This window comes from Numenius arquata, chromosome 4, assembly GCF_964106895.1.
Source record: "Numenius arquata chromosome 4, bNumArq3.hap1.1, whole genome shotgun sequence".
Classification (NCBI taxonomy): Eukaryota; Metazoa; Chordata; class Aves; order Charadriiformes; family Scolopacidae; genus Numenius; species Numenius arquata.
This window is the reverse complement of record NC_133579.1, coordinates 62,663,547-62,678,842: the sequence shown is the minus strand read 5'-3', so window position 1 is coordinate 62,678,842 and position 15,296 is coordinate 62,663,547. Positions and strand designations below refer to the sequence as shown.

Below are 15,296 nucleotides of genomic sequence, written 5' to 3'. Positions count from 1 at the left end.
TGAATTTGAATCTAAGATTCAACCGAGACTAGTTGTAGAAATGGACAAGGGAAAGGAGGTACCAAAAGCAGGCAATACAAATTCCAGGTAATTGCATGGGGTTTTTTGGAGAAGAGGTATTGGTACGACTGCTAGGTTAGATATGAATTAGTCTGAATTTACCACAGAAGAAGAGAGGATGTCTAATACCACCTACTCCTGCTCAATCTGGAAATACCAGAAGAATTCCCTCTGCTTGTCATATTTTGGCATTTCTGGGTTTAGAAGATCAGTATACAGAGACGAATAAAAATCAGGGAAAGGCCTGAACCAGAGCTCCACCCAATATCGATAAATTTGAGAACTCACTGCATCTGGTGCAAACTTTGCAGACGAGTTCAATGGGAGATGGATGCAGGAGGGAAAAAAAAGCTACCATGATTTCTCTAAACCTTCAAAATCATAACTCTTCTGAACCACGGTTTTGTTGCACAAGCAGACAAAGACTCATCAAGAACGCAGTTCAGTAAAGCACATACATATAAATGAATAAGGAGGGACTTGAGCATGTATGTAAAGTTGAGCATGTGTTCAATCGCTCTGCTGAACACCGGGCACAGGTTCTACTCCCTAGCAGTCACTTCCCACTTGGAAACCCTTGTCAGGGAGAGAAAGGGGAAGAAGGAGGGTTGTTTAGCATGACATTTTTAGATAGATTTTTAATGGAATATTGTTAAGCTTTCTTCCACCCCGACTCCCTCCTGCCCTGTCTGGGTTTTGTGTGTGTGTTTTTTAATGGTTAGCAATGCATCATAGTACGGCTGCTGTTTAAATATTTGCCTGAAAAAAAAATGTAGTCTGTGCTTAAGAAAAGTGGTTTGGCACAAACTGGACATTTTCAAACATCCATTTACCAGATGGATCACTTTGTTCAATTACAAAGAAAAAAAAAGATGGTGAAGGAGTTGAAAATCGAGTGGAATGTTCCTAAGCACACAGCATTGTTTACTATCTGCATGTCTCCTGGCATCCTGTGAGAAACTATCAATAAGCTCTTCAAAAATGTTCCTTTTCTTTAAAGAAGTCTGCGTTTTTAACAATAATAAAAAGGCAGTAAATATACTCTACAATAGCCTGATGGAAAAATGTGCTAAAGTATTTCTATAAATCAAATGTAGCAGTTTGGCATTAGCTCTGAGGCAGTAAATTTAGTAAATTAGGACCAGATGATTTTAAAATAGAATCTTACATAACTTTCTAGCGTGATATATACATTTTTTAATTTAACACAAGTTTGTCTGTCTTCATAAAGTTATCTTGGCTGCTACCAGAATGTGGTTTCGTCTTCAAGAACCATATTTTTTGTTATTTATCAAGTGCAGAATGTTTTAAATATCAAAGTAAGGAGGGGAACAGATTTCTCAGAAGACAGAAAAGGCTATTATAATCTCTACTGATCCACATAAGGTGTGGGGTGCTTTGTATCCCTAATGCCCCTGACTATTTCTCTCTCATTATTTTGATTAATAATAGACTATTTCTCTATCCATCTTCCTTTCCTTGCCCTCTTTCCCTTTTTCCACAAATTCAAAGAAATGCCTCCCTCCTACAAATGCAACTTTTTTTCACCCATGTGCTTAGGTCAGGAACCAGCATTTGGGACTGTGCATTTCTTATGCTTTCCCACTTTTGATCTCTGCGCCAGTAGATCCATCTCTGTGAAATAAGGAAAACGATGTGACAACACCAGTCTAAGGAGCCTATCCCACCAGCTTTTGTCCAAACCTTTTCACCCTATCTACACATATATACCTGAAATCTGCTCTCCTAGCACATCTTCTAAGCCAGCATTTACACCACTAGATAGTCATGTCAGACCACTGACATGTTCTGCGGAGAGGAGATTGCATACGTACAGCCTTCACGGTCTTTTTGGGCAAACACTCATCCATACCATGGTCTTTCACTGGAAGCAACAACTTCTGGAATAGCTACTGTGAACCCATTCCATGGTAGCTGGGCTCACTACAGCACGCTACAGTGCCTTACTTTTGAAAGCATGACTAAGGTCCTTTCACAGTGCCTATTCAGTGTCTGGAGAGCCAGAGCCAACACACTGTCCCAAAACTTTAAAGGAGAGCCTCTCCAGTACCCTGACACTCCTAGGGCTTTTTAGCAATGGCTTCCAGATGTACATTTTCCAGGACCTTATGGCACAACAACTGAGCTAAGCCCCTCCTCAAAGGCCATGAGCACACGTTGAGACAGATCTTTTCAGCTCCCAGACAGGGCTGAACTCTGAGGAGGTGAGTAGTCAAACCCTTGTGTCAACCCTTATGACTCAAGCCCTCATCAGAATTCAGGAGCAAACATCATGAGTCAATTGGGATGTGAGGGAAAGGGCAGACAGAGAAGAGAAGAGAACATAGGTGTTGAAGGAGAGACCAGCAAAGTGTTGCGTGCAGCCTTCCTCTTATGTGATGCCAAGACTGGTGCTTCTATCAGCTGTGCAAGTGAAAGTATTCAGTCTGAAGCAAGCAGAATAACTGCCACAGATACTCATGAGAGCCGAGTTATCAGCAGCGCTGCCTCCTTCAGCAGAGACAGTCTACTAAGAGGAGCCAATTAAGTCAAAGCCAAGGCTCGGGATGCTGTGCAGCGTGGGCCAAATACTGGTCACAGTGAAGTCGAGGGAAGCTTTGCCAATGGGAACATGTTCTGTCCTTTTCACCCCGTCTTTGGCTACCCCGTTGCTGGAAGCATTCAGAGTTCGCAAATGATAGCAATGGAAAAGGGAGGGAACAGAGTTCCCACGTTCCTTCTCTTCTAGTATTGTTTCCTGAGAGTCCTGCAACACGCAGTAACGCAATGATCTTTTCTTTAAATGACATTGGACTGAATTGCTTGTTAAAAATAACAGAAAAGTAGGAGGGCTTTGGAAATCAGTCATTTTCCTTTAAAGAATGATTTGGGGAGAGCAGACCATAAACAGATTTAGATGGCAGCGGAGATAACCATTTTTGGCAGTTTTATGGAGATGCAAATTTACACTGCGTATTAGATGAGAGTTTAAACACCAACATCCAAAGAAGAGAAAAATAAGTGAGACAGTGTGAGACATTTCACATGCTGTTCTCTGTTGTTATGGATGTCAACTGACATCCACAGATCTGGTTGAGGCGAAAAAGAGAAAAGATGATCGCTTTCCTATCATATATCCTTCCTCCAAACACCTCCAAAAGAAGCAAATTACCCTGAAATTCCTCAAGCCCCAAAACATCCCCAAGCTGAGACTTCATGGGAAGCTTGGTGGTAAAGGCAAAACAGGAGTTTCCCCTTTGGACTAATTTTTTTTTTTTAAATTTCTAATTTGCATTTTACTAAATTTTCATTTTTGCTTCCCCTCTTCTCACTGGAAAGAACTGGTTGCTGTCTACTGGACAACAACCGAGCTGCTGGCCCTACCTGGGAGATACACTTTTAGTGCGAAGAAAGAGTTGCTGGTGAGAGCTGGGGAGAGGCAAAATAGGAGGATATAAAATATAACAACAGCAGATTACTTTTGCTAAAAGAAGTGTGGGAGATACTCAACAAAAGGTCCCTAAAAGTAGACAAAAAAAAAAACCAGGCTTTGCAAACAAAACGGACACAGTTGGCTATTCCAGTCACAGGACATTTCCTTGGATGATACGTAAAATTATCGATGGACAATTTATAGTCAGGAGAGACTGTATTTTAGGGGCAGTTTTGAGTTTTTGCCAAGTTAAAGTACTATATATTTTGAAAATCAGGGGGAAGGGGAGAATATTTCTTGGTTCTTTGGTCCTGGTTCCCTGAGATGGGGCTAAGACACAGAAATGCTCTGCATAGAGGATTCATGGGTTTGCAGGGATTTTGTTGCAGTATTTTAAATCTTTGTAATACCCTTCTTTATACACCATTTTCTTTCATCATGTTCCTATACAACCTCCTTCCATATGAATTCAGGGGAACGCGCTGGCGCATGTGTGTTTGGAAGTGTGCCTCTCCACCCTGTTGACTGCAGGAGTGGGAGGGAAGGAGGAGGGAACGGAGAGGCAGGCTGGAAAAGTATGCAGGAGCAGGACGCCAGAGACTGGAAAGAGCAGACCCGTACGCTACTGCCTTCAAGACAAAAGCTTCTGGCTGCACATTACTCGGTGCATACGTGTGGTGAGGTGAGAGAGAAGGCACCTGCTGAGAAAAAAGCTTACTGATACTACTCTACAAAACCACGAAACCTTATTTTCCTAGATATCAAACAGGATATCACAGGAAAGTAAAACTTTTTACTCCAGACAACTGTTTCCTACTTAGTTGTCCACGATCCCATGCTGGCTTTCATAAAGAGCTCCTTTGCAGGTGGGTTTTGTGCTATTTGAGTCAGGACTTCATTCTTTCAAGCCTAGTATGCCTGATTCAAAAGAGGCTGGCGTATTTCCAAACTGGGAACATAGTGCTGTGGTGGGCTGGCTGGCCTCCATCAAAAAACCCAACCCAAACCAACCCAAAACCAAAAACAAAACCTTGCTCAATTCACTCCTATTTTAACAAATTTAATACCTGGTGGAATAATGTAACATGATTCATATTGATAAAATCTCAGCTCCAGAGTTTCGCCCAAACTAGGGAAAGTTCAAGTAGAAAGTTCAGGTAACGATCTGAGCTTTTGGGTGCCAGCACTATGACTTCTCACAACTGCATGAAGAGCTTAACATGCCTAAGCTTTGTGCCTAAGTTTCTCGTCTGAGGCAATTCCGGTTCCAATTTTGGACTCCTTTCATCTTAAACGAGCTGTGATGCCTAAACATACATTTCCTCTTGAGCAACCACCCTGTACTACATTTGTCATATTTCATACACACAATGGTGAACCAAAGAGAACAGCCTTTTGCAGTCTCCATAGTCGCACTATTTCTGAGCTTAAGAAAAACAAAAAAAAAACCTCTTTTGGCATCAGTAGGTTGAATGGCATGCACGCCACACGTCTGGAAGCAAGCCTGTATTTTTTAACCCATGTATTAAAAATATTCAGTGCTGGAGGGGAAAATAAAGGAGTGTATTCTGCGAGCATGACTATTAGACTGGTTGGTTTGTTTGGGAAATGAATAAGCCTTTGACAGTATCTCTGGAAGGAATAGGCCAGTGCGTGCTCCCTCCTGACATTCTTTTCCCTCTCCAGTCTTCCCTGCATACCTTACATTCTTCTTGCCCTCCCAACACCACCAGTTCCTGGGCAGGCAGGCACTGGGGACCCAGCCTGCCACATCTGTACCCATCTTGAAGCCACCGGCTTCTGCCATCTCTCCTACCCAATGCACAGTGCAAATATCAAGGTTCGCAGAGCTCTTACTTTCCTTGGCGTTGCAAAGTGCAAGTGGCAGCGATGATTGCTGCCATCTTCCACCAATTCCCGCCAAAGCTGCTGAGAACATGAAGTCACCCACGTGCTCTACACCATCCAGACGGCTGGGCGGCTGCTGTGCTGCACAGACCTGGAAAAGCTATTCTTTTCCATCCTCACCTGCGGTTAGTACACAGCGTCGGACTAGAGATAAATTTGCTTCATCTTGATTCTACATTCTCTCCTTTCCTTTCCCCAGCGTGAGATGGGTCCCTCATGCTGGCTTAATAGTGATTCCACCGTTTCCCTTCCCGCGTTCATTTTCCCCTGAGAAGGTGACCACCTGCTTCTCATAACAAGTCAAAATTGTGGCAATATATATTTTCCTCTTTTTTTTTTTTTTCTTTCAAACTGAACAGACTTTTCAGTTTTTATTCACTGGGTCAGGCTGATGGCTTAGTGATAGCCAGTGCCAGAATATCTAAACTCCAACTGCCTTCCATGATTTCTGAAGCTAACAAAGGCTGGATTCACTTCCAAAACCTTTTGGGTGGGAGGACACCAGTATGTTTCTTTCTGGCTGGCATTTGAAGCAAAAGAGAGAGAACAGAGTGAGCTGCATTTATTCTCTTTATCTGAAGGAGGGTCACTAAACAGGGCCTTGATGGTCGACTTACAAAGTTAAATGAGCAATTCCTGAAGAAACACTGCATAAAACGCCCTTCTTGAGAATGTGAACAGCTTTTGTGCTTTATTCTGAAAGGAGGTGGGATGCCTGTAAGATTAGTTCATATCTATTAAAGGAAATTTAGAATTCTAGAGCAAGGCAAGTGAACTAGCTCTGTGGTTAAAAGGCATCTTAGGTAGAATGGCAAAGGACAGTCAAAATGAAAAAGATATGTCTGTTAACAATTTTTATTCACACGATTTGACCCTTACATTTAAACCTGATCAATACAGTGCTAGCTACCCACCTCATCTCTCTTTCTGTCAGATCAGACTTCTGGTACTGTTAAATGGACTGCTTGCTTGAAAAGATTTCCATCACTGGTGAAGGAAAAACAGAGCAGACTTTGTTTTGGTTTGCTGCAATGCAAAATATTCCCTTCTTTGGGTGAGAATGAAATCTTTTTCTTATTATCTCCTAGTGAGGTGGGAGAGGGGGCCTTTCTGTGCAGTCAGACACAGAAGCCTGCCCACATCAGTGGTGAATTTTTGTTAACGTTCTTTTCAGGAAACAGCAGCGTTTCATCTTTTTTAACAAAAGCAAGCAAATTCCACCACTCTATAAAACCATTCTATACTGAAGAAATTCCATCCACTGCATACCCGCTGAACCCATCTGGGGAGTGTTACAGAGGCAGCAGAACCAAGGCTAATTACGAGCAAAGGAGAGTCCTGGTAAAGTGCAGTGGCGATATAACTAGATTAATTTTAATCCCCATCCCCTAGCCAAGTATCACAGCAAGAAGTGATGCAGATGCCGCACAACATTATCCAAAGGATAGTTAGGGCTTTGTGCAGGGAAAAAAAAGAAAGGGGAAAAAAAAAAAAAAAGATAGCTCAGTGTTTCCCAAACACAGAGCTCACAGACCCTTCCTGAAAAGACTCTCTCATCTGTGAGGGAGACACTCTGCTGTGTCTCTCCTTTCTCAGGTTGTGTCATGGGGAAATAGGAACAAGGGATTTTTGTTTGAGTAACCTTTCAGAGCAGGATATCTGTCTCGTGTTCTTCTATCAATTGTCACAGGGCGATAGCTGGCTGATTTACTTCAATGGGTATTCCCTTCCCAGCCTGGCTGACAGCTCCGTTTCATGTTGTGTGCGGAGGGTTGTGGCAGGCAAGTCGCAGAGCCTGGCTGACGAGCAGTCCCCTTGGCTGCTCCACCATTTCACCTGCTGCTGTCCCCCAGATACCCCAGAACACCACCTGGCGATCAGGAGGGCACTGGGAGGACACAGACCAGTGGTGTAGTGAGAAACAAAGAAAGTGCTAAGCTCACCAGGATGGTGTATGAGAGTAGGAGACAAGCAGTAGTTTGCCCAGATGAGCAGAGAGTAATATTAATTGCCCTCAGCAAAAGCAAAGAAACAAACAAAAGCCATTGATGCAGGCACAAGACAAAGTCAAGGAACCTATTTGCTACTCTGCTGGAATTGCAGCAGCATAAAATATGAGGCGGTGAATCAAGCCATTGCTGTGCTGTGAAGCAAAAAGACACATTACATGAATTGCCCTCCTGAGAACTTCAATAGGGCCCTGTAGTTATAAATCCTGGCAATATAGCTCAAGTTGCCTCTACAACACAGACATCAGTAACACAAGGTCTTGGCTTCCTCATCAGCATGTTCCATTGTATAATTGAGCTGATTATCCAAGGCGACCAACTCAAAACTTTCCTAGACTATGCCTGAAATACAATATTACATAGTAAAGGCACAGCAGTCGACAAGGTCATCAAGAAAATCAAAGTGCTTGCACTAAACACAAATGTGTGCTTGCCACAATCCTGACTTCTTCTAGTAATGTGTCAAGGTTAGAGGGTCATATTTACAAATCTCTCTTTCAAGGTGTATCTAATTCCTGATATTCATGATAGTTCGGGGAGCTCTGCCACACTGCTGGCCCTGCTAGAAGTGTTGCACTAAGCAGGAGTATTTCGCCCTAGGGGAAATTAAAAACCCCCTCAAAGTGCAAAGAAAACCTAAGATGGTAAATGGAGTAGGTGAGAGAGGGGAAGGAAGGGTGTATGAATTAAATGAGCAGTGGGACTTCACTGAGGAGGTGGTGTGCAATGGCAATCTCTCTCCCTGTAAAATACCAATTCTTGTATCTGCTTCTTCAGAATTGTAAAGTATAGCTATCAACGCTGACAGACTCTGTGTTTTCATGCCCAAAGTATCATTCCAGTGGCATCTAATTAAAGTTTTTAATATGACTTACGGAGAGCCATAAAGGCAAAACAATACACACAAGGGAACAAACCAACTATAATTTTACATTAAAACATCTCTTACCTCATATTAAGATCAGTCAGGGACATTTTACATACATTAAAAGCAACGCAAGCTAAAAGAAAAGCAGAAGGCACAGCTTCTCAAATGTGCTTAGGTTTTATAATAATGCAATTGTAAAGCATTCTGGAAAAGTAAAAACACCAATTACCTGAAAAGTGTCGCTGTTTGTGGGATGACTGGTAACCACACGGACCCTGCATTTAAATATAGATGAAGTCAGAAATATGATTCTACTTTTCTTATTTTTGTCTCTGCTATTTATCCAGTTCATATTAATGTTTTACAATCTTTAATGCATTTATCTTAATGATAATGGTGCCACATAAAGAAATTATACAGAGCTTTTTCAGGCAATGGGATTTGGATGCTAGTCCAAAACCATGCTAACACCTTAGCCGTTGCATCCTCTGTACTTAGGAGAAATCTTCTCATCCCAGAAGAAGTTTTTATCCTTCGAGTATGAAGGGCAAAAACATGCAAAAAGAAAATCAAAGGTCAAACTCTACAGTTAAGAAACACTCCAAAGAGATTTGCACTCTCCTGATAGTAAGCTGGTTATGCATAATCACTAGAGGAATTCTTTTTTAAATAAAGTGTCTAAGGACCCAGCATACAAATGAGCTTTATTCGCTTGAAACTACACAAATTTATTTTGATTTTACAATTAAAAGAATGCTGCCCCAAACTCAGCACATATAAAATATTATCTACTTCAAGTATCTTTTTGGAAAATCAGAAGAACCAACAGCAACAAAAATGGAAAGAAAAACCCAGGAAAGAACCACAAGGCCAAGCAGACCGTGAGGCTATAGCACTGCATAGGGAGCCCAGTCACAGAAAGCAGCTCTGCAGTTCAGAAAGCAGCAGCTCACTTTTCTCACTAATAACTGGGACATCTTTTGTACTGACAGGGACTCATACCAATGAACTATTAGGGCATGTACAGTCAAGAACATGGTATAGAAAAAAAATACTTTTGCATGCATTTAGTAAATCTGTATAATACAACCACGTATTTTATGCTGGAACTAGAGAACGAAGGAGATTATGGATAAAAGTATGACATTCTTTAGAAGCCACAAAGCCATTTTAGCAATAGGATCCCTCTCTAGAGGATTAGTCACATGACAATTTAAGGATATTGCTGTACTATGGAATGAAGTTGTGTTTGTAATCTGGTAGTACAAGCTTATTCTTTGCTGTTTTTCCTTAAGCCACTAGAAATAGTCTTGAGTCCATCCATGACCTAGAAATGTTGGGCAAGATCCAACTGGGGCAAAAAGGACAGGATTTATTTCCTGTTCATCTAAACAAGCTGGAGTATGTCCCATACACAAAGAGTCCTATTGTGTGCACCATATTAATCATGCGTGATTAAGGGACCTGACTTAAAAAGCATGGAGGATCACCACATTTCTTTTCCCTGCGCTTTCCTGCCCCCAAGATACCAGAGTTAATTATTACTCTCTTCCAAATAATCCTTGTTCTCCATGGTCACTCTTTAGAATGGACATCGCTGCATCATTAAAGCCATCTTGGCATCTGGTGTCTAGTCTGTGTTTAAACAGCAGGCTTTTCCAGGCAAAGTTAACACTTAGTAGCAGCTAAAAGACTGCCTTTTGGGGACAAATGAGAACAAAAATTGATACAAAAGATGGAATGGAGCAGCATAAAACGCTCAGCCCCTTCTAAAGCTGTACAAGAAAAAGGTGATTACAGAAGGGATGGATGGAAGTGGTTCAGCAGGTGGGTTTGGCAGCATGCAGAGGCCTCTGTGCAGCCCCGCTGGTGGGGCAGGTTCCAGCCCTGCAGGCCCCAGAGGTGGCCAGGCTTCGAGGGGCGTTTTTGGTTCCTCGCCCCTTCTGTCGCTTCAGAGCCACTCTTCCCAGGGCTGCCTCCACCGATATCCTGGGCGCTTTGTACCTTGACAGGCCCAGAGGGGAGGCAGCAAGCCGGGGCGGACAGAAGGCCTTTTGTTCCAAGCGTCTGTTTCATACGGAGAACTCGAGGTGAGCGCCTTTGAAACGGCACGGGCGGAGTCGTCGGGTCACAGAAAGCAGGGCCATCAGCCCATCGCTCTGTGCGTGGAGGCTTACCTTCCCTCTCCCCGAAGGGACACGGGGTACAGCTCACCCCACAAAGCCCTCACCTCACCCCGGCCCAGCCCGCCCCGCTCCCCTCAGCGCCGCCGCGCTAACTTCCCCTGCGCACGACCAGGGGGCGGGACCACCGAGGCCCCACCTCCTCTCTCCCCGAGCGTAGCCAATAGGGAGGGCGCTATGCAAATGAGCGGGGTAGCCTGGCGGCGGGTCTGGCGGCCGGGCGCGGAGAAGCGGCGGTGATGCGGTGTCGGTACCTCCCGCGCCCCCTCAGCAGCGCTCCGCAGCCATGAAGTACAAGGTGAGCCACCCTCCCAAGGGCTGGGGTAGGGGCGGGCGATCAGAGTTTCACGGGCTTGTCAGCGGCTCCCCCCGGGGCGGCCCTCGGTGACAGGACGGGAAGGGGACGGCCGTGCTCCCCTCGGCACCCACCTTCCCTCAGGGCAAGCGGGTGCAGCCGTTGGCCCCGGGGGAACGGCCAAGCCTCCCCTCGCCCCTTGCTCCGTGCTGTCTCCAGGCGCAGAGCCCCAAGGGAGGTGCCCGGGGAAGGGTGAGGGGGGCAGCAAGCCGGAGGAGACACCCCCTTCGAGTGCTTCGGTGGCGGGGAGAAGGGGTTCTCCCCTCCGCGCCGGGGGTGCCCAGCCGGTGGCTCGGCTCCTCTCCGGCTAACGGTATCTGGGGAAAGGCGGGTTCGTACGCCGTGCCCGGCCTCGGTTTGGGACGGGTATCTATCGCCGCTTCTCCCCGCCAGGTAATTGTAATTCACCCGGTTTTCCAGCCCTTTGGGAATGTTTCGTTATGGCAGCGTGGTTTTTCGGGGTGGTCTGCTGGGAGGGTCACAAGGAAGGAAAAAAAAAAATAAAATAATACAACCATATATCTAAAAAAAAAAAAAAGGTAGCCTAACCCCCCCTTCCCATGTTAAATAAAATAAGTGATTTAGCTTAGTCTTTTACCAGAGTTTTTTTTTTTTTCAGAAGACACAAATGTGGAGGCTCTCATAGTAATAATTACTTAAGAAACATCTGGGCAAGGTACTGAATTGCCCACGAGGCATTAGATTACTGTACAGACATACCGTAATCTTATGTGATTGGAAAAAAAGGGGGAGGGAAGGAAAAATTTTTCCTTCCTCTGCCAAAAATAACTTCAGCATCAATAAAAAGGTGATTTGGAAATGTCATGTGTTATGTACTTACTTGGAGACTAACTTGCTTTGGAGGTGAAGTCCATATTCTTACTGAATTTAGGCAGTGTGGTGGAAAAGAGCCCTGATGCTGTAACATTGTATAAGGCTTATAAACATGGGCAGAATGAGACGTGCAAGTGATTCCTTGGTAAACATAAACAGATTTTCATGCTTTTCCATATATCTCTGAGCTCAGCCCAAGCTGTCAGGATCTCCAATGCACAAACTTTGGGAAAGGTCAGAGTTAAGCTTTCGAAGCTGCTGCCGATTTCTCCATCCCATGGTGGTTAAAAATAACCAGGAAAAAGAAATTATATAATATAGCCAAAGATACTCTGTGACTTTGAAAATTTTGATCTGTATCTGATAGGGACTTTGGGGAGTTGTTGGGTTGGTTTTTTTAAGTCTTTCTCGAACAGCTGACTGACTTGAAGTCCAAGATCAGATTAATCTCCTGTCCCTTTCTACTCCCTTTAGATCAGTTCAGGTAGACTTTATGCCTGCTTAGAAAAGCTGTGACTCTTACCACGAAATATCAGGTACTTGGGGGTAGAAGAGCGATGTCACTGTTAGTCCAGATCTTATGAACTGCTTTCCAACTGCCCATCCCAGTGGCAAAATAATGGTCCTGCATAGCTATACAGCTTCCTGACTTTTAGTGTCACCATCCATCTGTACTCTGCTGCAAGGAGGTCATGCTTCATATGTAGCCCAGTGGCCCTGCAAGAATAGGGACTGATAAGGTGGCTCAAAAGGGGTAACTCTTCCCTGCTCTGTAGTGTTTCTTTTGCCCTGTCTGGTTGGAATGAGCATTTTTGTTTGGGTTTGTGATTACGTAATTCTAGACAAAGAAAGAACAAGCCATTAAAAAAAAAAAAAAAAAAGAAAAGAGACTGAGGGTTTTGGCCTCAAAAACCTTCTTGTCAGACTAGGGTGTTTACTTTCCCTGGGAAATGTGAAGTAGTTACTTACACTGTTTAACTAGGACAAACATCCTTAGATCTATTCCTTATAGGTGGAGTAACATCTAAAGAAAATACCTGCTTGTTCAGTCTCTGTTTCTTTCTTTCTTTCATTTTTGTATAGGAAAACAAAATTCCTGTAGTTTTTATCACATACACAAAATAAAAGAACAGAGCATGTTCATGGCCTGCATGGGGACATACAAATGACACCACATTCAAAGGTGGCTTATCTTCCAGGTGCAGAGTTGGGTCTGCTTAACTGTTCCAGATGTTATATTGGGGCCTGTCATTCTTAGTTTCATTGTGGTAGCCCATAAGGTAACACCTCATTTAACGATCGAGATGCTTGTTATATTTTAATTAGAATATAAACAGTTGGACAGAACAGGAACTTGACTCACATGTGAGATCCTGAGTACGTGTCTCCATCAGTCCTAGCTTCACTTTCAGTGTGACTAAACCCGAGGTAATTTCTGATCTGGAAATCCTTTCTGCTACTCAGTCTGCACTTTTTTTGTTCATAAAGGTTTTGAAAACCTGTTGCCTCTCTTCTTTCACCTAGATTTCTTTTATTGTCTATCCCACTCTAAACATTCTTCCAACATAATACTCAAGTCCGAGTCCTCTGAAAGGCAGTGGGGAAAATCCCTGTGGATTTCAGCAAGTTCAGAATTTTACCTTAGACAGAAATTTAAAGACATGTATATCTTTTGTGCACTGTATGTGATTCAGTGAAGATGTGACTGTTTAAAGCAAAGACAAACTTGACCCCAGGTTAGGTCCCGTTCTACCATTCATGTACTCATTAAATATTAGAGAACACAAAAGTTACTCTGAGCCATGGGAAATGTTAACCATAACAAAAACTTTTATATTGGTTGTGAGCATTTCTTAGTCCTACTTGTCTGAAAGCGACTTTCAGAAACTAATTCCTGTAGGGTGCAGTTATACTATGGCAATACCCCAGTTCATCATGGGATAACAACAGCAGCATCCTTTTGCCCTAAATCTCCATGTACCGCAAAACTCTGTCGCATCAAGTTCTCACAGGATGTCGTTTCAGTGTTCTGTAGATCTGGAAGGTAGGATCAACCCTTTCTGAAAGCAAACTCAAGACTATGATTCCAAGGATGAAGCAGTTACAGCTAAAATGTACTATGTAGGAACAGAAATACCAGTGGGTTATCGTGATCAGAAAAGAACATGGATGGGAGAGGATATATCTGGCCAGCAATTCCAGCACCCTTATCTCAGGCAGTAGAAGCGCGACAGAAGCAAAAGAGCAAAGACATTATAACAAGGCTTTTGCAGCTTGTTGGCTGATCAGGAGCAAGACAAAAAAAGCAGGGGAAGGAGAAAGGGGGACTTATCTGTTTACTAAAAGATCCAAACTGTTAGTGAAAGAGGAGAGGAAAAGAAAACTACATTCCTTACCTCATTTAAGCCAAAAGGAATGACGTAGATGTAAAGTATGAGGTCTTGATTATCTATTTTTAGACAATTTGTTGGGCAAGGAAGAAACCTAAGTAAATAGGGTTTGAAATGCCTGCCATTTGTGCTAAGGCACAGATCTGTAATATATAGACTTGATTACAATGCCTGCACGCCAAGACAAACAAAATAGTGTCACTAGGAAGAAATACTATATTCCCAACCAGAAATGCTTGTGAAAAGCTGCTTGTAACCCTGGCAATGAAAGACTTTAAGTGTCGGGCCATGTCAAGGGAAAAGAACTGCCTGTAGTCTACTAACCAAATCTTCTCTGTTTCTTTTATTCCTCACACTCCCCTTTGTTTTCCCTTTTTTTTTTTTTTTTTTTTTGGGTATCTCAGCAATCACAGGGTGACAGTCAAACTTAAAAGTAAATATGAGCTGTAAAACCTTGTAAAAGGTAACACTAGAGGAACAAACCAACAAAGGGAAAAACTGTCCAAGTTTGTGCTGTTTTACCGTCATGAATTTCCACTAGAAGTTTTGTGGTGGTTCTCTCCTCTGTGCGTGTACAGAGGGAGGTGGCAGAAGTCTTACCAGAGTCAGCAGCAGCACTAGTGAGATGTAGCAGTAGCACTGGCTGCTTCCCAAAGCTTAGAGGGCCACTGTCATTTTCAGATTCCCACTCTTCCCCACTGTGGCCTCTGTGTGCCCCCCCCGTCCCCCAACTTACGTACTGCTTATGAGCCTCCAATTTTGGGTCAAGTATGTATTTGTATACTTAGAGGTAACTGCCTCAGTACCTCAGGGTATTTGAGAAATTCCCATGATAGAATTTGTCCTCCCAAAGACTTGGTAGGATAGCAAGGTGCTGTTAATTCTGTTTTACGGATGGAGGTGCTGAGGCTTAGGTATGTTACAGGACTTATTTCAGAGGAAGAGGAGCCATCATAAAGCATTACAGCTAACAGCATGCAGGGTTTTTTGCATGATTTCTAAAATTCTATGGTTTTCTTCTAACGGCTCATGAGTAATGTAGCTGTAAGTCTATTTCATCAAGAAACTGGTAGTCTAATCTCTCTCTGTCCAGTAATTCCTAGTATATGATGGGGAAACAGAACTGCCACATGAACAGTTGTCTTTATGTTTTTGATAATTCCAATTCAGTTTGACCCTAGATACTACAAGGGGCGTTGGATACTGATCTAGGGGTTTTGCTTGTGCTTTTAAGATCCTGCTAGAGGTGGCAGTCA

At 43.3% G+C, this 15,296-nt stretch overlaps 1 protein-coding gene across 1 annotated transcript in view; it reads left to right on the top strand.

The window, feature by feature from the left end:
• Positions 1-10,691: 10,691 nt before the first annotated feature.
• Positions 10,692-15,296, top strand: part of NEDD9 (neural precursor cell expressed, developmentally down-regulated 9) — a 39,175-nt gene continuing 34,570 nt past the window's right edge. Inside the window, exon 1 of the mRNA XM_074146475.1 lies at positions 10,692-10,759. Within this exon, the coding sequence (XP_074002576.1) occupies positions 10,748-10,759 (12 nt within the window). The 5' untranslated portion in view covers positions 10,692-10,747. The remainder of the gene's footprint in view (positions 10,760-15,296) is intronic.